This window comes from Hyperolius riggenbachi, chromosome 5, assembly GCF_040937935.1.
Source record: "Hyperolius riggenbachi isolate aHypRig1 chromosome 5, aHypRig1.pri, whole genome shotgun sequence".
Lineage (NCBI taxonomy): Eukaryota > Metazoa > Chordata > Amphibia > Anura > Hyperoliidae > Hyperolius > Hyperolius riggenbachi.
In genome coordinates, this window is record NC_090650.1 from 195890591 (window position 1) to 195917763 (window position 27173).

The following is a 27173-nucleotide window of genomic DNA, read 5'->3' on the forward strand; positions in this document are numbered from 1 at the left end:
ATTTACATTTCAGCAAAAAGTGTCCAGTCCAAAATTATTCATACCCTTCCCAAACTGTCACAGTCTGTGAGAAAATCCAAAGTTTTATACCATTCCAAATAATCTAAGCTGTTCTAAAGAATCCTAATTACCCTGATTAATTGGGAACAGCTGTTTTAATCAATTCAACAGGTGAAAAACAGCAGCTCTCTGCAGTTGGTTTGTGGACAGTCATGGCTAAGACAAAGGAGCTCAGTGAGGACCTGCGGCTGCGCATAGTGGCTGCTCACAAGTCAGGAAAGGGCTAAAAGGCCATTTATAAATGTTTTCAAGTTCCAGTGGCTACAGTGAAAAGTGTTATTAAAAATACAAGATGTTCTGCTCTGTGGAAAATCTCAGAGGATGTGGTAGGAAGCCAAAAGTGACATCTGTGCTGGCCAGGATAGTGAGAGAGGTGATAAAGAATCCAAGGATCACCACCAAAGCCATCCTGGTGAATCTCGTCTCTGCTGGTGGCAATGTCTCAAGGCAGACAATCCAATGGACACTGCACACTGCTGGGTTCCACTGATGCAGAACAAGGAGGACACCACTTCTCCAGATAAGGCACACAAAAGCTCACTTGTCCTTTGCAAATGCTCATCTGGACAGAGAAGAAGACTTCTGGTCTTCTGTGAAACAAAAATTGAATTGCTTGGTCACAATGATGCATTTGGCATAAAAAAGGAGGAGCCTTCAACTCAAAGAACACCATCCTCACTGTCAAACATGGTGGTAGGAACCTAATGCTTTTGTGGTTGTTTTTCAGCCAATGGACCAGGGAACCTAATCACAGTAAACGGCACCATGAAAATAGAGTAATACATGAGGATTCTCAGCGACAACATCAGGTAGTCTGCAGAGAAACTTGGCCACCAATGGACATTTCAGCATGACTATGACCCAAAACACACAGCAAAAGTGTTGAAGAAATGGTTTGAACTTAGCAGACAACAACATTAAAGTTTTGGAGTGGCCCAGCCAGAGTCCTGACTAGAATCCTATTGAGAATCTGTGGAGGGAGCTAAAGATCAGAGTGATGGCAAGAAGACACTCCAACCTAAAACATTTGGAGCTCATTGCTAAAGATGAATGGGCAAAATTACCTGTGGGACGTGCAAAAAGCTGGTCTGCAATTTAAGGAAGCGTTTGATTGCTGTAATAGCTAATAAAGGCTTTTCTATTGATTATTGAGAAGGGTATGAACAATTTTGGACTGGACACTTTTTGCTCAAATGTAAATAAAAGCTGAGAAGTGTTTTTTTTCCCACAATAATTCCTCTTGTACATCATCTTATTATCTTTTTGGGAGACACCTATGTCATTTCCCATCAAAAAAATTACTTGCTGGTTGAATAAGAATAACTTTAAGTCAAAACTTTCTAGAGGTATGAATAATTATGGGCAGCACTGCATGTTCAAAATTTGTTTTATTTTTTTACAAGTTGGACTATGATTTTACGATGGGCCTGAAACGTATTCTTGAGTTTCCAGATACCACAAATGAGACAAATGGGCACAAACTGGGAACACTTGAAGTATATGGGTGTCACCTTCTGGTTTCATTTTTTAGCCATCTCTACTCAGGTTTTCTAGAATTCCTTGTTTGGTTGCTCTCCATGAAAAATGCGGTTTTAGCAGGTGGCCGCAGGTACCCTCCCCCAAAAAGTAATTTTATCCAGTCACTCCGTCCAGTCACTAATGAATGCGTCACTAATAAACATGTAGTTTCGACAATATATTTAAGTCCACAAGGACAAGATACCGTATACAAAACATACTTCATGTTACAATTGATAAACGACTGTATTTCAAAGTCATGTCTTCAATCTGAATCTGTGAACATGTCAGTACGCTCAACCAAATGGCACACACTGCAGTTTGCACAGCGGAAAATACGCTTTGAACGCAAGGAGGGGCCCAACCACATAGTAAATGGAACCGTTGTTCTTGGTTGATAATCCGATCATACCAATAAATCACGCAAGTTGGGCGCTTTCCTGGGTATAATTTTGGGGAAATCCCCTATCAACTGTGCAACTGTAGAATCCAACAACAGTAGGTGCCAATGGCGAGATAAAATGCCCCTTAATTGGCTCCAATGGGTTCCATACCTTGTGATCATACAGATATGGCTACCAGATTCACGGGACTTCCATTGAGTGCCACGCACTAGAAGATCCTCTCTAGGGGTCATTTCTGCTCGCATTCTGGCATCATGTAAGAAAGTGTCATCATAGACTCTTTGTTTAAATCTACCTGCATTGAGCAGGTGATCCAGTGGGTTACAAACAATTAACCCTCTGCAGGGTGGCTGGTCTTTAAAGACTACGCTAGATTGTGCTGGAGTTTGTTTCCATCAAGTGTGGACTCTTCATTCCACTGACCAATAACTATCCATTGCAGGATGCATACGTGGAACTGTATGGTTTGCTATCAGTGGTGCACCCATTTTGATTACACTGAACTGAGTTCCTAAGAACTGTGACGATCTATGAGATACATTTTTGGTTATGGTTGGTGTGTATGTGTTGATTGGTTGGAATATCAGCTGATTTAATGACAATATACGACCATGTTTCACTTTTTTAAGGGGGAATACAGGTATTCTTTGTGGGTTTTTTTTTTTACGTGGCTATTTAAATAAATGTGATATCTGTCTAAGCAGACACCTCTTGTATTTCATTCTTTTTGCTATCTGGTAGGTACTCCTTGAGATGGCTCCCCTGAGTAGGGTGACAATTCATATACTAATGCTTATTTTCTAGCGCTCCTCATTGTTTTATACTACTCAGTCACTAAGACCAGACACTGTATGTGAGGTGTCAAAACAATTAGGTTGTTAGTGGTGAAAAAGTACAGAGTTAAAGACGAGGGTACTTACCTGTCATATACATAACCAACCATATTATGGAGAAATGTGGAAAAAACAACCTTTTCAGTTAATCCTGGCTAGTGTCGGTACCTAATCAGTAAGGAGTTCAAGGCAAGACTCCCTAACACTGCAGGGTGGCCTCCTGAGCGCATCCCAGTGGCTGCAGCTCTTGAGCACTTTGAGTCCAACAGGGGAAAAGCGCTGTATAAATGTTCAGATTATTATTATTATCATTATTTGGATTAAGAGGACCTTCACACATACTAATGAGCCACCTAGTGGCACTGTCATACTACAAAATATGTTGTTTGGTGCTTCTTATTAATTAAACTCATTTTTCTATAATGCAGTTTGCTATTTTTTAATTGACTATTAAAGTTGAGTATCCTTGCCCTTTACTCTATGCTTTTTTCTATTTTTCAATACTAACAATTTATTTTGAAATGCCTCCAACACCCTAGCCCTTGCTGTACGGTAAGCTGATTTCTTAATTTGACTTCATGTTGCTTATCCTGTCAGCATATTTAAAATGTAGTTTGTTTTTTGACATACATATTGGTTTCAATTGTCTTTTGCAAAGCAGTATGTTATATTTTACATTGTTCAAGTATAAAAGAGTTATTATCTTAACATTACTGGTAATAAAACATAAGCCAATATACCTTGCATTTAGGCTCCATGAGTCATCACTGTTCAAGGACTCTGTTCTGGCAGGTTGTGGATCAACACTTGGAGTACTGTTGCTGGAGTTCTCCTGGTTCATGACTCTTTCACTTTTTGTATAACTTTCAGGCTGCAAATCCAGTGACAGACAGTCTGATGGGGGGCTTACAATGCCGGAATCTTCTGTGTAACTATTCAGAGATCCAGAATCATCAGCAGTTAAAACTTCTTCTGATGTAACGCTGCTGCTGCGAATCAGCTTTTTTCCGCCTGCATGTTATATCCAAAAAACAAGTGTTAGAAGCAAGGACATGCCATCATAGCTGAAAACATTAAAAGTTACATTTTATTTTAAATATTATATGAAACAATACTACATTAGGTTATGAAAATGATAGTAATCAGGTTTGCATAGCTTCAGAGGTAGACCACCACAAAGCACAAACAGCAAATGAGCAGGAACAAGGCTATCTGAGTCCTATTTAATCTCTTACTAGTTCAAAGTTGGCTGCTAGAGATCTACCTAGCAAGAGGTGCCATATTTTCGAAGATTTTTGAGTGCAACCTCTATGTGCATATATTAATGTTTCACACTTGAGATGGTCGCTAATTTGGTTAACCCATCTGCCCATTGTACCTTAATTTGTATTAAAGTTCCTTAATCATGTAGAACGCCAAGGCATCACACAGAAAAAATATTTTTTAAATTAATTTGGCATTTGCAATAGCTTTACCAGGAGCAAACATTTTTATTTCTTCTTTTTGGCAAAGCTGCAATACACATTTTTGCAATAAGCTAATGTGTCTCAACTCTCAATAAATGCCTACAGGCTAACCTGTAACTGAGTGTAGCATATCTCTTTACAAATAACGTATAGCTGCTTCTGAGCTCCACTGCTCAGGCTACCCTGAACAAAGTTTCACAATACATTACAGTCTAGGAGAAAAGCAGAGAAAATTGTTTTCTGCCATCATAGCTGAGAGAAATACTGTATGATGGCAAAAAACACAAAGCACATAGTACAGATGATATTTTTAAATGGTCAGATTTACAATGCATGCATTCAGAGAACTAGCCTACTTCTCCTGGGACATTTCTAGATGAGGCAATTGTAAAAATGTCAAAAAGAAGAGATTAGATCTCTGAAAGCTAACATTACAAAAATGTTTTCATTAGCCATTAAACTATGTCATTTTTAAAGAATGTGTTGTTTTTGCTACCAACAGGATTAAGAGGGGAAAACTCAAGGCCGTAATTGGCATGCGCACAGTTTCTTTTTCTTTTTAATAAAAAAAAATAGGCAACTGATCTGAGTGTAAGAAGACATTTTGTGTTTCACAGCACTCTGTCACTAAATATTATGTCACGGGCACTGGCCCACTTCTGTCCCCAGCCTTTTTAGAGGACATTATAATGAGAGCCATTCCTGGGTATTATGCTTTCATTGTGCAGGAAGAAACATTAGTGTAATTGCTGCACAGGGCAGCTGCTCACCTTGACAGAAAAACTGTACTAGATGCAGTTCTACCTTCTGTTTTAAGAAGGCAAATCACATTAAGCATTGCTTTTTAGTAGGAGGGCTTTTTGGTCTTGTCTACATATTGAGACTTTACCCTCCCGCCTCCCCCCAGATCCTAGTCTTAAATCTCCTCCCACTGTTTAGCCATCTTCTCCCCTAATGCAGCTCTCCCCATTAAGGTGCAGCCCATCCCTGCTGTAGAACCTGTAGCCGACTGCAAAGTGTGCCCAGTTCTCCAGGAACCCAAATCCCTCCTTCCGACACCAATTTATCAACCACTTATTTAACTCCAATAGCGCAGAGAGAATTTGATGTGGCGAGTGCACTCTACAAGAAAGCCGTGTACCATATACAATAATGATGGTGCAACATCCAGAATCAAATAGAAAGTCCATTCCATAATATCAAAAGAGGTAAAGCATTCCAGGAGCAGCTCATCCAATATAAAACTTAAACTTTTAATTTGCTTTTCTTGTAAAAAACACAATGGTAACACACGGCTAAAAATACAAAAATGTAAGATACTTAACAGGCCATTGCAGATGAAATAGAGGTGCGGAGGTGTAGTCGACGGCCGTTTCGCCCCACAACGAGGGCTTTCTCGAGACCGAACACCCCAAAGTAGTGGAGGGTGAGGCTATATAGCACAGATACCTCCCCCCACACAGTTGGGCGCGGCAATACAATCCACCCACCCAATCAAGCAACGGCCAATGGTATGTGCTGCCCAGCTCAGGTGTGGTCACACTCACCTGTAGAAATCCGCCGTACGTGGGGATGGAAGGGGCGGGTACATGCAGCAGTATCGCCGGTCTACGTCACTCTGATCATGACGCCTTCCGGCCAGGCCGCATCTCCACTCGCTTCCGGTTCCATCCGTAGTGGAACGCAGCCGCGTTCCACCACGCCTCCCCATGCCCTCACGTATGCCGTCGCGTCTCAAAGTACGCACAGCGGCATACGGAGCGCCGCTACACGTAAAGAAGTCTGGCAACGTGTCCAACAGGACGCATAAAAAATGCGTGTCCCGAGACTGTGGATTACAGCACCACCTAGAGGCTAAAAAACATATCGAAAATGGGCAATGAAGGGGGTGATATCCATGCGTCAGCCTCATCCTCCACCACAGGACATACTAACAAAAATGCCTAACAACAATAGCATACATAAAAACAGTAACAATCATCAAATGAGCCAAATGCAAAGAACATGCATAAGATATACTAAATGCAAGTATAACACTATAACCTAAGAATTTATCACTGTAAAAATAATTGTCAACTATATCCATGAGTCCTGAACATACCAAAGTGTGTCCATAATCCCAAGGAGGCCCCCAAGGGGGCATTATAGACTACGTATAAAGATAATATACTACAAAAAACAAGGAATAAACTAAAAATACCCTGAAAAACGGGAGGCCTCCTCTGGGATACCGGACCACTCGTATGGATACATACACATGCAAAGAAGCAACACCCAGGTGCAAGCAAGCCATATCTATTTTATTATTACTTGAGGGTGTCTCAATATGTGACCCACCTCAGAGAGACCAACCTCTCTGGGAAACTGTCACCAATTGTCATGGACAATCCCCTCACACATCACAACATTACATCAGTATTGACTAAGGTGAAACAGTAACAAACAGCAGACTCAACAAATGGCCAGATGGTGGATCCAATCATTTGGGTCCAACCATCAGTCAATATCATTGTACTGCATTGGCAAATATTTCATCCCAAGAGAAAAGAAAGTCCAAATAGATGGATCAGAAAGGTCACAATAATGTACAATAATATACACACCTATTTATCAGGTCGCCTCAAAAAGAGACACCACTATGGGGGAAACCCCCACGGGTTCTCAATTGTCACCGTGCCACCTGTTACAAAAAGATAGCCATATCTAATTTATCATTGAAGCCCATAGGGCCCTCTGTTTGTAACCTCATTATCCACTTACTCTCAATCTGTAACAGTAACCTATCCTGATCCATACCCCCCCCCCCCTAGGGTTCGCTACCACTTTATCTACACCAAAGAACCAACATTTTTTCAATTGTACAACTGAAATGGTTGTGTATGCGATATGTTGCCCATGTAATTTAATTTACATGGGGAAAACCACGAGGGCCATGAAGGAGAGATTCTCGGAGCACTACAAATCCATTAGGAATGGGAGGGGTGCAAAGAGGTTGATTGACCATGTCAGGGAGAAACACAATGCTGATGCAGACTGCCTGAGGTTCTTTGGTGTAGATATTTGCCAATGCAGTACAATGCAGTACAATGACATTGACTGATGGTTGGACCCAAGTGATTGGATCCACCATCTGGCCATTTGTTGAGTCTGCTGTTTGTTACTGTTTCACCTTAGTCAATACTGATGTAATGTTGTGATGTGTGAAGGGGATTGTCCATGACAATTGGTGACAGTTTCCCAGAGAGGTTGGTCTCTCTGAGGTGGGTCACATATTGAGACACCCTGAAGTAATAATAAAATAGATATAAACTATATCCATGAGTCCTGAACATACCAAAGTGTGTCCATAATCCCAAGGAGGCCCCCAAGGGGGCATTATAGACTACGTATAAAGATAATATACTACAAAAAACAAGGAATAAACTAAAAATACCCTGAAAAACGGGAGGCCTCCTCTGGGATACCGGACCACTCGTATGGATACATACACATGCAAAGAAGCAACACTCAGGTGCAAGCAAGCCATATCTATTTTATTATTACTTCAGGGTGTCTCAATATGTGACCCACCTCAGAGAGACCAACCTCTCTGGGAAACTGTCACCAATTGTCATGGACAATCCCCTTCACACATCACAACATTACATCAGTATTGACTAAGGTGAAACAGTAACAAACAGCAGACTCAACAAATGGCCAGATGGTGGATCCAATCACTTGGGTCCAACCATCAGTCAATGTCATTGTACTGCATTGTACTGCATTGGCAAATATCTACACCAAAGAACCTCAGGCAGTCTGCATCAGCATTGTGTTTCTCCCTGACATGGTCAATCAACCTCATTGCACCCCTCCCATTCCTAATGGATTTGTAGTGCTCCGAGAATCTCTCCTTCATGGCCCTCGTGGTTTTCCCCATGTAAACTAAATTACATGGGCAACATATCGCATACACAACCATTTCAGTTGTACAATTGAAAAAATGTTAGTTCTTTGGTGTAGATAAAGTGGTAGCGAACCCTAGGGGGGGGGGGGGGGGGGGGTTTGGATCAGGATAGGTTACTGTTACAGATTGAGAGTAAGTGGATAATGAGGTTACAAACAGAGGGCCCTATGGGCTTCAATGATAAATTAGATATGGCTATCTTTTTGTAACAGGTGGCACGGTGACAATTGAGAACCCGTGGGGGTTTCCCCCATAGTGGTGTCTCTTTTTGAGGCGACCTGATAAATAGGTGTGTATATTATTGTACATTATTGTGACCTTTCTGATCCATCTATTTGGACTTTCTTTTCTCTTGGGATGAAATATTTGCCAATGCAGTACAATGATATTGACTGATGGTTGGACCCAAATGATTGGATCCACCATCTGGCCATTTGTTGAGTCTGCTGTTTGTTACTGTTTCACCTTAGTCAATACTGATGTAATGTTGTGATGTGTGAGGGGATTGTCCATGACAATTGGTGACAGTTTCCCAGAGAGGTTGGTCTCTCTGAGGTGGGTCACATATTGAGACACCCTCAAGTAATAATAAAATAGATATGGCTTGCTTGCACCTGGGTGTTGCTTCTTTGCATGTGTATGTATCCATACGAGTGGTCCGGTATCCCAGAGGAGGCCTCCCGTTTTTCAGGGTATTTTTAGTTTATTCCTTGTTTTTTGTAGTATATTATCTTTATACGTAGTCTATAATGCCCCCTTGGGGGCCTCCTTGGGATTATGGACACACTTTGGTATGTTCAGGACTCATGGATATAGTTGACAATTATTTTTGCAGTGATAAATTCTTAGGTTATAGTGTTATACTTGCATTTAGTATATCTTATGCATGTTCTTTGCATTTGGCTCATTTGATGATTGTTACTGTTTTTATGTATGCTATTGTTGTTAGGCATTTTTGTTAGTATGTCCTGTGGTGGAGGATGAGGCTGACACATGGATATCACCCCATTCATTGCCCATTTTCGATATGTTTTTTAGCCTCTAGGTGGTGCTGTAATCCACAGTCTCGGGACACGTATTTTTTATGCGTCCTGTTGGACGCGTTGCCAGATGTCTTTACGTGTAGCGGCGCTCCGTATGCCGCTGTTCGTACTTTGAGACGCGGCGGCATACGTGAGGGCATGGGGAGGCGTGAAGGAACGCGGCTGCGTTCCACTACGGATGGAACCGGAAGTGCGTGGAGATGCGGCCCGGCCGGAAGGCGTTATGATCAGAGTGACGTAGACCGGCGATACTGCTGCATGTACCCGCCCCTTCCATCCCCGCGTACGGCGGATTTCTACAGGTGAGTGTGACCACACCTGAGCTGGGCAGCACATACCATTGGCCGTTGCTTGATTGGGTGGGCGGATTGTATTGCTGCGCCCAACTGTGTGGGGGGAGGTATCTGTGCTATATAGCCTCACCCTCCACTACTTTGGGGTGTTCGGTCTCGAGAAAGCCCTCATTGTGGGGTGAAACGGCCGCCGACTACACCTCCGCACCTCTATTTCATCTGCAAAGGCCTGTTAAGTATCTTACATTTTTGTATTTTTAGCCGTGTGTTACCATTGTGTTTTTTACAAGAAAAGCAAATTAAAAGTTTAAGTTTTATATTGGATGAGCTGCTCCTGGAATGCTTTACCTCTTTTGATATTACTTATTTAACTCCCTAACCTCCCTCTGTCTCTCAGATGTAGCACGTGACACTGGCAGTATTTCAGCAAACACCACCTTGGAGGTCCTTGCTTTAAGTTTATCTCCAAGTACCTGAAAATCATTTTTGAGGACCTTCCATCTCCCACTAACTTTGTCATTGGTGCCAATGTGTACCATGACAGCCGGGTCTTCCCCAGCCCCACCCAATAATCTGTCAATTCTTTCCGCTACATGCCAAACCCTAGCACCCAGGAGACAACAGACAGTACAGCATTCACGGTTTCTTCGACAGATTACCCTATCTGTGTGCCTAATAATTGAATCCCCTACCACCATTATCTGTCTAGCCTTAGCTGCACTCCTATTCCCTTTCTCGTTGCAGCTGTCTTCTCCTTGGTTGACACATCCTGCTGCAGCATTACTACTCCAGAATCATCCTCCCCAATATTACAATATTAAACAAGCATACTTATTAGGGAGGGACAACTCGGGACTAGCCTCCCTGCCACTTTTTCCCCTAACCCTTCTAACTGTAACCCAACTAGCGGCTACTTCTTCTTCTTTCTCCGGCTGTCCTCCACCCACCTCATTTTCAACGGTTCCCTCCAGTGTCTGGATCGTGAGATCCAAGCTCTTCTCCATGTTGTGTATGCGTCTCATTGTTGTGAGATGCTCATTTAGCTCTCTGACTTCAGCCTCTAATTGAGCAACATGCACATACCCAGGGCATCAGTAAACACCCTCAATCTGCTGATCAAGGCATGCATACATGTTGCAGGATGTACACTGTACTGCATTGTCCAACATGATGACTACTGCGTGGGGAAAAATTACTTAAAGTAAACTGTGGTGGTAAAAGATGAAGTGGGAGAGTGAGTGAAGCTGGGGTGGAGAAGAGGGAGAGTGAGTGCAGTGGGGCTGGAGGATAGGGAGTGTTAGAGTGAAGCTGGGGTGGAGGGAGAGTGAGTGAAGCTGGGGTGGAGGAGAGTGAGTGAAGCTGGGGTGGATGAGAGGGAGAGTGAGTGCAGTGGGGGTAGAGGAGAGGGAGTGTGAGTGAATCTGGGGTGGAGGGAGAGTGAGTAAAACTAGGGTGGAGGAGAGGGAGAGGGAGTGAAGCTGGGGTGGAGGAGAGGGAGAGTGAGTGAAGCTGGGGTGGAGGGAGAGTGAGTAAAACTGGGGTGGAGGAGAGGGAGAGTGAGTGAAGCTGGGGTGGAGGAGAGGGAGAGTGAGTGAAGCTGTGGTGGAGGAGAGGGAGAGTGAGTGAAGCTGTGGTGGAGGAGAGGGAGAGATCAAATTATTACAGAATTCAGAGTGGTATCTAACTCAGCGGATTGAAGGTTATCTGGGCACGCTGGACATTTGAGGGGATTTATGTTACATTATCTCATGGTTATTGCAATAGGGGGGGGGGGGGGGTCCAAGATTTGGCAGGCAGGGGCAGAGATTCTCCTTTGCATATAGTTTGTAAGTTGTTTATTTTTTCCCCCGGGACCTGAAGACACTATTACCAGTTATTGGCTGTTATGCAACATGTACTGTGATGATGCTAGAGGGCTTTTTGGGACAGGGACTTCACTAGCTTGATCCCTAATTAAGGGGCTTTTTCAGGGTCTGCACCCAGGTACATTTTCTGCTCAACTATGGTTAGATATCCTTGTACTGTATGTAAAACTAAAATGGAAATTCTCTGAATGGAAAATGCAATGCCTACTGTTCATTCTTTTCCTGTAAATGGTATGTCACTTTTGCACTTTTTTATTGGTGTCAATAAAAAAAATATAAAAAAAATTAAAAAAATGACCAGAGTCCCATTGGTAGGTAACATTTAATGCACGCATAGCAAGAGATGCATTGCAGAATATGTATGTGCACATAGACGGTTAACCTGCTCAAAGCTGTTCAGTTCAGCAAACCATCTTGAAAAGTTAAATTGTACCTAAAGGGAAAAAGAGCCCTACCTTGGGAAGAGGAAGTCTCTGGATCCTAAAGAGGCTTCCCCGTCCTTCTCACCAGAGGTGATCCAGTGCTGGAACCCCCAAAGATCCACCAACAAGAACTTTTCAGTGGTGCACACAGGCGCAGTTCGTCCGCGCGGGAAGCAGCTAGTGCACCTGCGCACACCGCCCAATTTAAATACTATGGTATATGTTGCTGCGAGTCTCTTTAATCATTAAATTTATAATGCAAAAATCAACAGAAGAAAGAATCAGAAGCAGGTGTAAAGAGTACCTCGACACCTCAAACTAAAATCCCTCCGCAGACAATATAATATGTGTATAATGTAAAGCACAAGTGCTATTTTTTAAACATAAAAGTTGCCGTCAGCTCACCTTGGTTTTGCAAGGTGCAAACCACACATTACGCAATATCTACCATTCAGCAGGATCCCCCCCACCCACCCCAAAAAAAACCTACAAACTCTGGAGTATTTTCACCGAGACGTCTGGGTTCCGATGTTCATCGCCACAATCACTCAATTATTGCTTTCCCCATTACATGTTAGCCAAACACACACTGAGAGCACTGCCCACCCTTCCCTGCATTTAACTTGGGCAGCCTGTATAATTTCAAATTCACACAAAATGTGCTGAAAGTGTGTTTCAACAAAAAAAGTAGTAATTTCTTTGTACTTTAATATTATGGCTGGATAGTGTACTGGTTAAGGGCTCTGCCTTTGACATGGGAGACCAGGGTTCGAATCCTGGCTAGGTCAAGTACCTATTCAGTAGGGAGTTCAAGGCAAGACTCCCTAACACTGCAGGGTGGCCTCCTGAGCGCGTCCCAGTGGCTGCAGCTCTTGAGCGCTTTGAGTCCGACAGGAGAAAAGCGCTATACAAATGTTCGGATTATTATTATTATTATTATCATAATGAAATGAATAAATGTATAAAGATGGTTGTGCAGAGGTATTCCTCTAATATTAAAACATTCCTCTATTTAGATTTTATCTCCTTATCTAATGTTTTAGACTCTTTGTCTTCTCACTGATTGTCTTCTCACTGATTTAACATAACGCAAGCACACCAGTGATGCTGCAGGTATGAAATTCGCATTTAGAATCTGTTTCAGTAGTGAGAATGGCTCACCATGATTTAGATTATCCTGGCATAGCCCATGTGATTGAAAAATTGAATGCGCTCTGAAAATCAAATCAATCGAATCATGAGAAGGAAATGGCCCCTAACATAGATGGTAGATGAAATCACTGAATTCCCATTGTTAAGAGAGATTTGCAGGGCTTTACTTTATAGGCTGGCCACAAACATATTGATTTTTCCAGGCCATTTCAATAATTTTGGTCTAATCTGCCAAACATCTATTGCACCAACATATTCAAACAACTCACTTTAAACTGATTTTGGACAGTTTATCAGTTGAAAGCATAAACAATATGTTTGTGTAACGATTGGGGAATCATTTCCGTGGTCAGCGCACAGGACGCGCGCTGACACTGCGGAAATTCTCCACAAGCGTGTAATTTGACAGAACCCAGCTATGGTGCTATGCACCTGTAGAGGGAAATTCCCACCCGCAGATGGAGCTGTGGAGTGCTGACGAACACAGCCTCTGCACTGCCACAGATCCCAGATGGGAATTGTACGAGTTGGAGCAATGCAGGGCAAGATAGCCCTTAAAGAGAGAGAGCACAGAGACAGAATGTATGTGTGTCCACCAATCTAGTCACCACCCAGCGACGGTGAACACACAACAACGGAAACGAAATGGGAACGCAATCGCAAGAGTGGCGATTGCCAATAGTGACACAAGACCGAATTAGACAGAGCACAAGTGTAGCAAGAAAGACATAGCAAATAACAACGATCAGAACATCAAGGAAAATAACAAACGCTAGCTAAATGTGAACACCGCACTCATTCGCAACAGCGAACGGGTTTCAGACACGATCACCGGGCGTTAGGCGCCCAGTGATAAGCGTGCCACCCTAACTAACCAATGTAACACAAACACGAAATAGAGAACGCGAACGCTTGCTAAACGGTTACCTCACCGAGCCTACAGCAAGCGTTCGTACCAGACAAGACAGACAGAAGGAGCAGCCAGCAGCAACCGCAGCTCTGGCCTACACTCCCAGACAGAGCACAAAAGGAACCACCGCCACTACCGCTAGAGCGGATGCGATCCAGACAGACAAACAGATGGGGCTACCAGTAGCAACCGCTGCTCTGGCTAAAACCCCTAAGACAGAGTACAGAAGGAACCACCGCCACTACCGCTAGGGCGAATGCGATCCCAGCAGACAGAACGATTTCCTGTCGACCGCCGCTGGTGACAAGACAATCGCAACAGAGAGACAGTACAAGGCAAACAGATAATACAACCTGACTACGCTAGAAGGGATGCCTAGTGCACTCCCAAGGACTCTAAGATAATCTTTAGCAAACAATAGCAAGGCTGATACTCCAGGAGAGTTAGCAGGAACAAACCATCATGACCAGCAAGGGATTCTGGGAGAACATGGTATTTATACTGCAAGCCAACAAAGGAAGCAGCTAGGCAATTTGCATGACAAGTGTATGCAAATTCCTCACCAGCAGAGCAACTCTGAAACTTGCAAAGTGAAGACAGGTCTCTTTTTCAGAGACCTGCAGCACTCAGACCCAAAGAATGGTCAAACAGCTGTTTGCCTATGCAGACAGCTGAGCAGATCATTACAGTTTGAAAATCTACATTTGAGGACAAGCGTGGCAGGGGATCAATGGCCACATAGCGCTGCACTGCTGCATTGGGCAATAGAGCGCTTTTGATTTGGTTCATACTCAACAAATTTCTACTGAAATCTAGCAAAACTGAGTCTGTGGTGTAGGAATCAATCACTATCCATTAAAATTAATTCTTGGGGAGGGAACAATCGGCTTGACAAATCAAGCTCAACATGACCCTTGTATGCCTAGCCTCTGACTATGGTTTTTGTAATCAGTTGCATTGCGATCAGCAAGCTGACATTCACAAATGCGAGAAGGTGGTGGTCTAAACCCAGAAAGTACAGCCCATATAACAATGCCAAATCTGGTAGAGTCACAGACTAAAGCAACAGTTTTGAGTGAATAACAGATCTCAAGTGATATTGATGATTGATTGTTCTTAATTGAAAATATCTGACTTTAAACAATTCACTTAACCACTTCACCAATTATTTTCAATGCTTTGCAATTCCGTGCTTGCTGCTGAAAGTCTGAAGCTAACACCACTGTTTCACTTCCAGTATACAGTTCCCATTAATATTATTCATCTCTTTACCCACTGGGGAAGTGTCATCAGCTGATTGCCTTGTGTGAACCAAGGAACACGAAGAAGCAGTACAATAACATTGTAAAATCTCAATCTGTTGTTAAGGAGCAATCAACAAAACAGTTTTAATGCTGAGCTGTTGTATGAAGGCTGAGTAGTTATTTTCTTTGCACTTTCTTGGGAACAAGTTTTAATAAGACATACTCCCAATTAAACTGTACCATAAAATGTTTCGGGTCTAGTCTAGTCTTTATAGTGCAAATGACTAATTTAAGCAAGATTTATTATACTGCAAAGTAGGTTTTGATTTTAATGCACCAATAAAATGCAAATGCAGATCCAGCGCCTTACATTTGCAGCTCTGGAACCATATTCAGGTCTTGTAAGGATACGCAACTGCATGCCTGGTCTCTGATTATCAGACGCCTGGTCTCTGATTATCAGACGGCTTCTAGCAATAATAAACATGCTGAATCATAGGTGTACTGTAGACCCCTTTATAACAGCGCCTGCTGCTTCATTACAGTGAGTTTTAACTGCTGCAATAATAATTAACGCTATGTGGATTTTTATTTCTGGATGTCAATATTTAATATTTTTGTCTACAGAATTTGCATTGGTTATGGGATCTCTTTACTCCTTTTTTTTTGTTGCTTCAGGTCAGTTTTACACTGCAGAGCAATGCCCCAAGATTACTCCCCCCCCCCCGCATCACAGCACTACGCACACAGAATTACAGAATTACTAACATATGACCCAGCGGCAGAGTGCGACAACAGGGTCATACACATAGTGCCGCCTGCCTGGCCACCAGCGGAGGGGTCGAGGAGGATCAGGGTAGTTTTTGGATTATCCAGAGGCTTCCCTCTACTGAGGTAACTAATTTTTTTCAATTATATAAGTTTAGGTTTGCTTTACGAGTAAGTAATGATAAAGTAATTGCTGAATAAATAGGTACATAGCTAAGAAGTCAGAACTGCTCTGGTCCTTCAGGGTTTTTTTTTATGTCAGTCCTGAAGGGTTTATGCCTCATATACACATATGAAGACTGTCGCCTGCTTAGATCAGGACTTAATTCCTTGGATGACAGTACAGGGCTGACCTCTGTACAGACATGTTACAAGCCTAGAGGCTAGAAATTCTCAAATTGCCAGCACATCATAATTTGATACCGTTATACATGGCTTGGCTGAAGGGGTACACATATTTATTTTAAGTATTTACATATTGCCGACATATTATGCAGCGCTGTTCAGAGTATATTGTCTTGTCACCAACTGTCTCTCAGAGGCGGAGCAGTGCTTTTCAGCGCAGGAAGATTTGGGCACAGCCGGCGCCACCATAGACTGTAATAGGAATTACAGCTGTAGCGGCGTTCAGTGAGTAACGTCGGCGCTGTCAGAAGACGGAGCTGAAGTTTCTTTTAAAACACAATAATTAGGCCTCCAGCAATAGCTGGAAGCCGAATTATATCAATCCCCACCATCCATGGCGGCCTAGAGGGGGAATAGTAATTAACGTGGCCGGGACTTGTGCAGCAGCAGGATCAGCCATATACCCGCTGTATCCTGCGCCCAAGTCTCCCGGCACCGATTTCAAATGTATTCCTCAGAGGGGCTCACAATCTAGTCCCTACCATAGTCATATGTCAATGTATGTATCGTGTAGTGCATGTATCATAGTCTAGGGCCAATTTAGGGGGAAACGAATTAACTTATCTGTATGGTTTTTGGGATGTGGGAGGAAACTGAAGTGCCTGGAGGAAACCCACACAGACACGGGGGAGACCATACAAACTCCTTGCAGATGTTGACCTTGCTGAAATTTGAACCGGGGATCCAGCGCTGTAAGGCAAGCGCGCTAACCACTACGCCACCGCTGCCCATATTGGTGGATGAACCAAATGTGAAAAATTGTAATGGTGTGCTGACCATTGTGATCAAGAAGGTGGTAGCCAACTGCCTCAAGCCAAGCACCCAGAGGCAACGTTGGGGTGGTGCCCCAACAAATACTATACTCTAACCCAAGGTGTTTTTTATTGGTCACCCTCACCAAGTTTAAACCTGTGTGGTTATGTAGCTTAAGGTTTGCAAGCATTAATAACACATTTGTAAGTTATGTACAGAAATGTTGTTTTTCAAAATAAGTTTATAAAGAATATACACATTATTACTTGGCCAGATACACCTCACTGCCCAATCTCACCAACACGGAAAACAATCCTTTACTATAAATGAGGTGTGTGAAGGCAGTTTATAAAAACGTTATATTGTTTAGGTACAGCTTGTGCATTTACGTGTCAGAATTTTGTTCCAGAAATCCAGAAGAGTTGCAACAATCATTACTGTTTAAACTCGGAAATACAGTAATTACAGCATTGAAAGTGCCTGCTATAGCATTGTTCTTACGATCAGGGCTCCTTTGTTATGCTAATAAGAAGTGTCAGTTGAGGTGTTAAAGCGGATCCGAGATGAAAAACTAACTGTAACAAGTAACTTGTCTATATATGTCTAAAGTTTAGCATATCACAGCATATCTATTTGCAAACAGCTTCAACAGTTTATGATTATTTATTCCTGTGATACAATGAGGGCAGCCATTTTCTGTTTGTCACATTGTCACAGGCTGAGGGCTGGAGATGCTGTCAGCTTGCCTGGATGTAAATTCAGTCCCCTCTCTTCCTCCCCTTTGCCTCTGAAATCTCTGGCTAGTAACACCTCCCCCTCCTCCTGCCCAGACTGAGCTCCCATAAGCCCTGGCTGTTGTCTGAAAATGTCAAGGCACTGTGAAAAGCTGTGGGCGAGGCTAGTTTAGTTTATAGGGAATTAGAATATTAACAAAACAAAAAAAGTATTTGGCTTGAGGAATTCCCTATAAACTATATGAAAGGAACACAATTATGCAATGAGTAAAAGTTTATCTTGGATCCACTTTAAAATGACTATACTTAGAACACAGTGTTTAGCTGTGTCATGTCCCCTCCTACAGATGTAATCCAAAATATCTCCATGGCTTGCCTACATCTAAAAATTTCCCTGTCTGCAGGGCACAAAGAAAAATCTGTACGGCCTAAAATTAGCAATGTTGTGCTTACAGAGTAAAATGAATATTATTTTAGATGAAATGCATTAGGTTACAAATACATGCTCAATTCCTATCACCCTTAACGATCATTAGGGCAACAGTTTTGAAAAAATATGCTGTACAGACACACTGTTCAAACACAGCCAAGCAGCACATGTTCTTACTATACAATTTGCTGAACAGTCATTTAGAAACAATTCTTCATAAGAATGATCAGCACGGTGCCGTAGTGGTTAGCACGTAGTGGTTAGCGCTCTCGCCTTGCAGCGCTGGGTCCATGCATAGTGGTTAGTGCTCTTGCCTTGCAGCGCTGGGTCCCTGGTTCTAATCCCAGCCAGGTCAAAATCTGCAAGGAGTTTGTATGTTCTCCCTGTGTCTGCTTGGGTTTCCTCCGGGCACTCTGTTTCCTCAAACATCACAAAAACATACAGATAAGTTAATTGGCTTCTCCCTAAATTGGCCCTAGACTATGATACATACACAACATAATACATACAGTACAAAGACATATGACTATGGTAGGGATTAGATTGTGAGCCCCTCTGAGAGACAGTTAAGTGACATGACAATATTTATATACTCTGTACAGCACTGCATAAGATGTTGGCGCTATATAAATACTAAGTAATAATAATAACAAAATGATAATTTGTGACCACAATGGAAAAAAAATCTCAAAATTAATCCGATCAGATTAATTAAATCAATCCAGTGTCCCTCGCTGCAGCTCTGCGGTGAGCCATTCGCCACCGCTGCCTTTCGGTCCCCGGCGATGACGTCAGGCCGATGTACTGCGCCTGCACGAGCGGCGCTGTCAATCACCGCCACGTGGACCGGAGCGCACTGCGCAGGTGCAGAACTACTGCACTGTGCAGTACGCTCCGGTCCATGTGGCGGTGAATGACAGCGCCACTAGCGTAGGAGCAGTACAGGCCAGCCTGACCTCCAGGTCGGCCTGACAGCATCGTCAGGGACCAAGAGGCAATGGCGGTGAATGGCTCACCGCAGAGCTGCAGCAAGGGACATGCTGGGAGCTTGGGGCTGGATGAAGCCCAGGGTAAGTAGCCCTTATTTTACATGCAAATCCCTGATAACTCCTTTAAGATGAGAGGAAGAGACAGGATGGGCAGCAAACAAGTAAGTAGCATCCTGTGTCTACAGGGGCCAAAAGGAGACAGTGGCCTCAATTCACTAAGCTTATCACCTGTCTTTAATAACATTTCTAGAGTTATCACCATGGTGATGAGGCATGTAGTATTCAGGAAACATTTTACCTCAGGCAAACCTAAAGTTAACTCTTCTGTCACTTTTTCACCTGAGTTTTCTCCTAGGAGATAATTTTTCATCTTCTCTTTAAAAAAACCTTTTCCCCATTCTGCAATTAAAAAACTACCCATAGTAGGTGAAAGAGTGTGTATTTTTTTGCTTGCTGGTGGCTTAAAACGAATTTTATTGAGAAACTGTAAAAATATCACCTAGGAGAAAACTAAGGAGAAAAAGTGAATTGCATATGGGCCAGGCTTTTAATTAACTGTGTGTGAAAATAACTACAGAGGAGGTAACTTAACTACAGAAGAGATAACTTAACCTCCCTGGCGGTAAGCCCGACCTCAGGTCGGGCTATGCCGCACAGGAGGATTTCTCAGGCCCTGCTGGGCCGATTTGCATATTTTTTTTTTGGTACACGCAGCTAGCACTTAGCTAGCTGTGTGTACAAACCGATAGGCGCTGCTCCACGCCGATTTGCCGATACCCGTCGCGCTGTGCCGCCCCCCCCCCCAGACCCCTTGCGCAGCCTGGCCTATCAGCACCAGGCAGCGCTGAGGAGTGGATCGGGACTCCCGCTGACGTCACGACGTCGATGACGATCGTCGCCATGGCGACGGGGGAATCCAAACAGGAAATACCGTTCTGAACAGGATTTCCTGTTTGCGCTGATCGCCGGAGGCGATTGGAGGGGGTGGGGATGCCGCTGCACAGCGGCTATCATGTAGCTAGCACTAGGCTAGCTACATAATAAGAAAAAAAAATTGAAGTGCTGCGCTGCCCCCTGGCGGTTTTAATAGACCGCCAGGGAGGTTAAGTAATGAAGAGATAAGATAACTCTCTCACTGTGTGGAGGTAAGTTTTCTCGTGCCTTATTATCTCCAGCATGATCTTAGTGAATTGAGACCAGTGTACTTGTTTATCATTCTTCATGGATCAGCTGTACACATTCTGAATTCTTAGTAGAGATAGTCAAAAATGATTGTCTGGTGAAGATCATCCAGTGTGTGAATGATAATTGATATCTGAGTTCTGATAGCAGAGGAGGCAACTCTATGCAGATCAGTGTCTGACAAACAAACATCCAGGAAATAATAATAATGAAGCTAATCGACTGAGCAAAATGTGTAAATGGATAAAGGCCTAGTAAAGTCCAGATTTGCACCCTCCTTTCCATGTGGGATGTTGTATGCAGCACATCTATGCAGCTGCATTGGTGGATTAATCGAAACACACAACCCCCCTCCCCCCCCCCCATTGGCAAAGGCAGGGGGAGTTTTCAGCTGCCCAGAATCCCCCTCAGACCAGGGCCAGTTGCAGTGTCTGGGGACAGGAACAAGTTGAGACACCAGAATATCTGCAGGCATCCTGCAGCTCACAGCACTGCCCCCTTTCTTTCCCTGCTACAGTTGACTTTGGATGGAGCAGCAGCGTATGTACAGAGCATGGAGCAGCAATTTGTATACAGAGCATGGAGCAGCAGTGTGTTAGAGTCCAGTATGAGCAAAGCCCTGTGCCCTGCTGTGTGAATGCCTCACTTTCCCCTTCATTACCAATGTCAGCTGTCATTATTATCTGTATCCAAACTGCTCCTGATCGATCCTGTTGTCGATCGGGAGCAGATTGGACATTTAGGAAAGAATTGTCACATCATGTCAGTCGGACGGGAAATTGCATTATGTGTACCCAGCAGGATGTCCTACCATATTATTATACTGTATTGTGCTGGGCTGAGGGAGTCCTTTCAGCAATCCCCCCTTGAAAATCCTGGGTTTGCCCCTGCCCCCCCAAGAATTTGATTACACTCTTGTATGGGAAGTAAACTTGTGTGCCATGACCCAATGTCCATTGTCTCTCCTGGGACCAAAAACAACGACTACTGTATATTGGAATAGGTCGGCATCAAATGCACTTAAAAGGTCACAGGCTGTTGCTGTACTAGCATCTATTGTATATTATAACTTTGACCATGCAGTTACTTAATTTAGGCGATGGGGGCATCGCCTAATCCTAATTGAGTTATGATTCCCCCAAGCGGAAAATAACTCGCTTGGGCGATGTAATCGCCCAGCGAGTTCTTTACACAGTATCCAGTTACCGCTTCCATGCCTCCGGGAAGTGATGCTTCCCGGCAGACATGAGCGTTAGCTTAGACCTGCAAAGAGCAGGTCTAAACCAGCTAACGCAAGTCGTCGCTGCAGCAACTGGGGGTCTCCTTTAGTAAGGAGACCCCCAGAGCTCGGGTCGCCGCACACCTTAGAAACCCCCCATGTAGCTGCGCCGGGCACAACTGTTAACATACATACCGCCGCTGATCACCCAACGCCTCTCGCCGCAAATTTCGTCACGTAATTACAGTGTATATCTAACACTGTAATTACTGTCTGCATAGGAGCCCGGGCAAAGCATCTTTGAATCTGCAGCTGGGTCTACCCATTGGTCCGCTGTCTGAGCCATTTTATTGGGCGAGAGGCTTCGGGTGATCAGTGGCGGTATGTATGTTAGCAGGGGTACCCAGCGCAGCTACGTGGGGGGTTTCTAAGGTGTGCGGTGACCCGACAGGGAGCTCTAGGGCCTCCTCATTAAAGGAGACCCCCAGATGCTGCGGTAAGTAGCATGTTAAAACACCATAAATGTGCCTTCATTTGATATAGTTTGAGATTTACAGTAACTCTGAGATAAAATTATGAGATAGTAAATAAGGTATGGTGATAACTGGTTGAGGGTTTAAATTATTATTTATGTTGGTACCAAAAATGTTTACTTTGCATGCTTTTGACCAATCAGATTCATGAATAGTTAACTTATTTAAATTATTTTAACTTGATTGAGCCTTGGAAGTGAAAACAGGCAAAATACATGTTTCCTTAAAGTATCAGGCCCATGTAAGGGGGAATAAAACAACAACAAAGAAAGGCATAAACATATTAATATTAAAAATCAATCTTATATTAAAAAAAAAATGTAATGTGAGTTAAGGTCTTCGTCTTAACTCACATTATACTTACACAATACTATACTATAAGATCCTGCTTTGATTCTTAATATTAATATATGTTATCCATATATATTTATTATTATTACATTTACAATAATAATAGTAAGATCTTTCAGAATACATCCAGCATCTTACTAAAACAGTATAACCAGATTAATCCAGGTACTGTCCTGTCCTGAATCAAGGACACCACCTTTGCTAAGTGTTTACCTTTTTCAAAGAAACACGTATTAATAAAATAACTATTTTTTTCTAGTTACTGAGAGAAGAGACTGGGTGGGGCTGTTTCCAGCATCTGCTGACATACATCTCCTGGCATTCATTTTGGTAGGTTGTATCTTGCTGGTATAATCAAATGATCAGTAGTCTGTCTACAGTAGAAGGTTTTTAGCTTTTTTCACCATAAAAGGTTAGGATAATGACCCAAGCAGGGACACAAATGCTGCCATCTACTAATGACATTTGTAAAGTTAATTTAGTGGTTAAGGTCTGCTTTTGATTATTCTATCTTGCCTCCCCAAGCTTGCATGTTGGTTGACAGAGTCCTGGTCATACACATGCTAGGAAAGCATACAGCATCTCACAAAAGTGAGTACACATCTCACATTTTTGTAAATATTTTATTTAATCTTTAAATGGGGCAACACTGAATACATGACACTTTGAAACAATGTAAAGTAGTCAGTGTACAGCTTGTGCAACAGTTTAAATCTGCTTTCCAATCAGAATAACTCAACACACAGCCATTGTCTAAACCGCTGGGAAGAAATGTGAGTACACCCCTGTGAAGAATGTCAAAATTGTACTCACTGTTATTTTCCAGCACTGTCTTAACTCTCTTGGGCATGGAGTTAAATGGAACCTAAACTGAAAGGATATGGATATTTCCTTTTAACCATTTACTGACATCCTAACGTATTAAAACGTCATGCTTACCGCTATTAACAGCAACATGACGTTTTAATACGTCGTGCGTTCCCGCCGCTGCTACCGCCATGTGTGCGCCGCTACCGCAGCTGTTTCCGTCGGGCTTCCATGTTGGGTGATTGGGGAAGAAGACTGAATGGTCCTCTACCCAATCGCAGTGCCTGGAGTGAATGGACGTGACCGCGAACAGCGGCTACGTCCATTCACAATAACAGGAAATGTAACAATTAAATAAAGTGAAGAAAAAAAAAGTGAACACTTCCTATAACGAGTGTTCACTAGCGCCATCTTGTGGCCAAAAAGTATATTACACCTACAAAATACATTCCCCCCCCCCCCCCCAAAAAAAAAAAACACTTGTAAAAAAAAATCAGCTTAAAAAAATAAATAAATAGTTGCCTTAGTTAATTTATATTTTATGGGGGGAAATTAATTTTAATTTATTACATAGGGGCTTGTAATTATGGCCAGAATAAAAAAAAAACACAACAGAAAAATAACACTTATATTTCAAAATAATATACTGTCGCCATACATTGTGATAGGGACATAATTTAAACGGTTTAATAATCGGGACAACTGGGCAAATAAAACGTGTTTGTTTTATCCACAGGAGAATGTTTAATTTTAAAACTATAATGGTTGAAAACTGAGAAATAATGATTTTTTTTCTTTTTTTTTCTGTTTTTCTCATTAAAACGCATTTAGAATAAAAAAATTCTTAGCAAAATGTACTATCCACAGAAAGCCTAATTGGTGGTGAAAAAAACGAGGTATAGATCATTTTCTTGTGATAAGTAGTAATAAAGTTATTAGGGAATAAAAGGGAGGAGCACTGACAACTGAAAATTGCTCTGGTCCGTTAGGATAAAAACCCTTGGGGGTGAACTGGTTAAAATAATACCAGTTGCCTGACTCTCCTGCTGATCCTTTGTCTCTATTGGTGCCCATACATGGTACAATTGTGGAACTGCCTAAATTATCATTTCAGTATCGTATCAGACTGTACAGAGGCGCCAACAGGTTAAAAACAGTAATTAAAATGTTTAAAAATTGCTTAGGAGGCAGTGGTGGACTTACCTCCTTCAAGCAGACACAAGTCACTGTGTATTTCGACAAAAAATTGGATTTATTGGTACACTCCAAAGTATTATACAACGCGTTTCGCGGATCTATGCCCGCTTCATCAGGTAAATAGAGGTAGGAGTACACAGCAGAGTGTCAGAATCGCACCTGGCGACTTGTGTCTGCTTGAAGGAGGTAAGTCCACCACTGCCTCCTAAGCAATTTTTAAACATTTTAATTACTGTTTTTAACCTGTTGGCGCCTCTGTACAGTCTGATACGATATCACATATCCACCCTTGGTGGAGGGGGATACCCCTTTTTCTCTTCACGTCTACAGAGAGCGACTTCTTAATCCTGAGTGGGGACAGGTCAATCTCCTCACCTGCTTATTCAGTGGTTACCTGGAGGTAACCCTGGTTTGTGAGTATAAAATTTTTACTCCTTACATATACCATTTACCTTGACTTACTACACCATATTGGGCTCTCGGTTCTTCCTTCTTATATATCATTTCAGTATATTCACTTAATTTATTATTATTATTATTTAGTATTTATATAGCGCCGACATATTACGCAACGCTGTACAGTGTATATATATATCTTGTCACTAACTGTCCCTCAAAGGAGCTCACACTCTAATCCCTACCATTGCCATATGTCTATATTATGTAGTGTAAGTACTGTAGTCTAGGGCCAATTTTTTTTAGGGGGAGCCAATTAACTTATCCGTATGTTTTTGGAATGTGGGAGGAAACCGGAGTGCCCGGAGGAAACCCACGCAGACACGGAGAGTATCTACAAACTCTTTGCAGACATACAAACTCTTTACCCTTATACTACATAGAAATGGTAAGATTGAATGAAAAAAATTGTACCATGTATGGACACCATTATACTTTTAGCCATAGCCCCTCAGCAAGCATGCAGATCAGGTGCTCTGACTTAAGTCAGACTAGATTAGTTGCATGCTTGTTTCAGGTGTGTGATTCAGCCACTGTTGTAGCCAAAGAGATCAGCAGGACTGACAAGCAACTGGTATTGTTTAAAAGGAAACATCCATATCGCTCTCAGTTAAGGTTCCCTTTAACTCGTGCTTTGCAGGTTGTCACTGGAATTCTCTTCTACTCCTCCATGCCAATAGCATGAGGATAGTGGATGTTAGAGACCTTGGGGTTGCTAAAGCAGCGCAGCTTAACTACTTGACCACTGAGGGGGGTTTTTACCCCTTTAGGACCAGAGCAATTTTCATCTGTCAGCGCTTCTCCCATTCTTTCGCCAATAACTTAATCACTACTAATCACAACGAAATGATCTATATCTTGTTTTTTTTCGCCACCAATTAGGCTTTCTTTGGGAGGTACATTATGCTAAGAATTATTTTATTCTAAACGCATTTTAATTGGAATAATTAGAAACAAAATTGAAAAAAATCATTATTTCTCAGTTTTTTGGCCATTATAGTGTTAAATAAAACGTTCTACTGTGGATAAAAGCCACACATTTTATTTGCTCATTTGTCCCGGTTATTGCAACATTTAAATAATTTCCCTAGTACAATGTATGGCGCCAATATTTTATTTGGAAATAAAGGTGCATTTTTAATTACAAGTAAATTAAAAATAAACAGTAATATACCCTCTTGACATAAATATTAAAAAAGTTCAATCCCTTAGGTAACTACTTTTATTTGATAAAATGGTGTTTTTTGGTGTAACTTACTATTTGGCCACAAGATGTCCATAAGAACGTAAATCGGAAGTAATGCGTGGCACTGTAACAACAGGAAGATACAATGAATGCAGGCATCTCATGGACTCCGGCATTCATTGAATCGGGGACTTAGATTAGACTTAGATGAATGAATTGGAACCGCTAATAGGTGACGACGAGAGTGCGTGGCGGCCGCCCGACTTATTTTCACTGCCCTGGTACTTCAATTGAAGTTTTGCCAGGCCGTGAATATACTGCACAAGATGCAGTAAGCATTTAAAGAGAAACTGAAGTGAAAATGTTTTTCTTATTTTATCTATAAATCATTTTAAGGATTTAAATACCTTGGGCTTGATTCACTAAACCGTGATAACTCATATCATGGGCGCAGTAGCGTTTTCGCACACGTTTTTGTGTTTTCGCTAGCAATTACGAATTTTTGCATGCAAATTTGTTATTGAGCATGAAAATTCACAATTGCGCGCGAATACACATGCAAACAGGATAGCACTGGGTCGCAGAATATGCTTCCAGGATTAGAGCAGGAAGAGGCGAGAATGGGCGGAGATTGATGTCGATCTGCACTGAGAGAGGCAGAGCTAGTGTCACAGCGCTGTCTCTCTCAGTGCAGATTGACATCAATCTCCGCCCATTCCTGCCCCCCTTCTAATTTATGCCACCTTCCAATGCTCGCTCTCGTGGCTGTGAGACTCTATAGCATAGAGAAGCATAGAGTTTACAGCAGCAGCGTCTGTCTGCAGCCTCACAACAGGAGAGAAGCTGAAGCTGTACTATCCTGTGCATTCCAAATATATGTCTCTGAAAAGGCGGTGAGATATGGTTAGAGATAAACTTGGCAAGCATAAAAAAAGTTTTTGCAAAATCGTTTGTGCATGTTTTTATATCTGTCACAGGGTTTGAGGCCATTTTATCCAGGAAGTCAA

At 42.4% G+C, this 27173-nt stretch overlaps 1 protein-coding gene across 3 annotated transcripts in view; it reads right to left on the reverse strand.

Moving 5' to 3' along the window:
- COBL (cordon-bleu WH2 repeat protein) overlaps positions 1-27173 on the reverse strand; it is a 609262-nt gene that overhangs the window by 90232 nt on the left and 491857 nt on the right. For all 3 annotated transcript variants that reach the window (XM_068236528.1, XM_068236529.1, XM_068236527.1), the window contains one exon: positions 3556-3826. In XM_068236528.1, coding sequence (XP_068092629.1) covers positions 3556-3826 — 271 coding nt within the window. The remainder of the gene's footprint in view (positions 1-3555; positions 3827-27173) is intronic.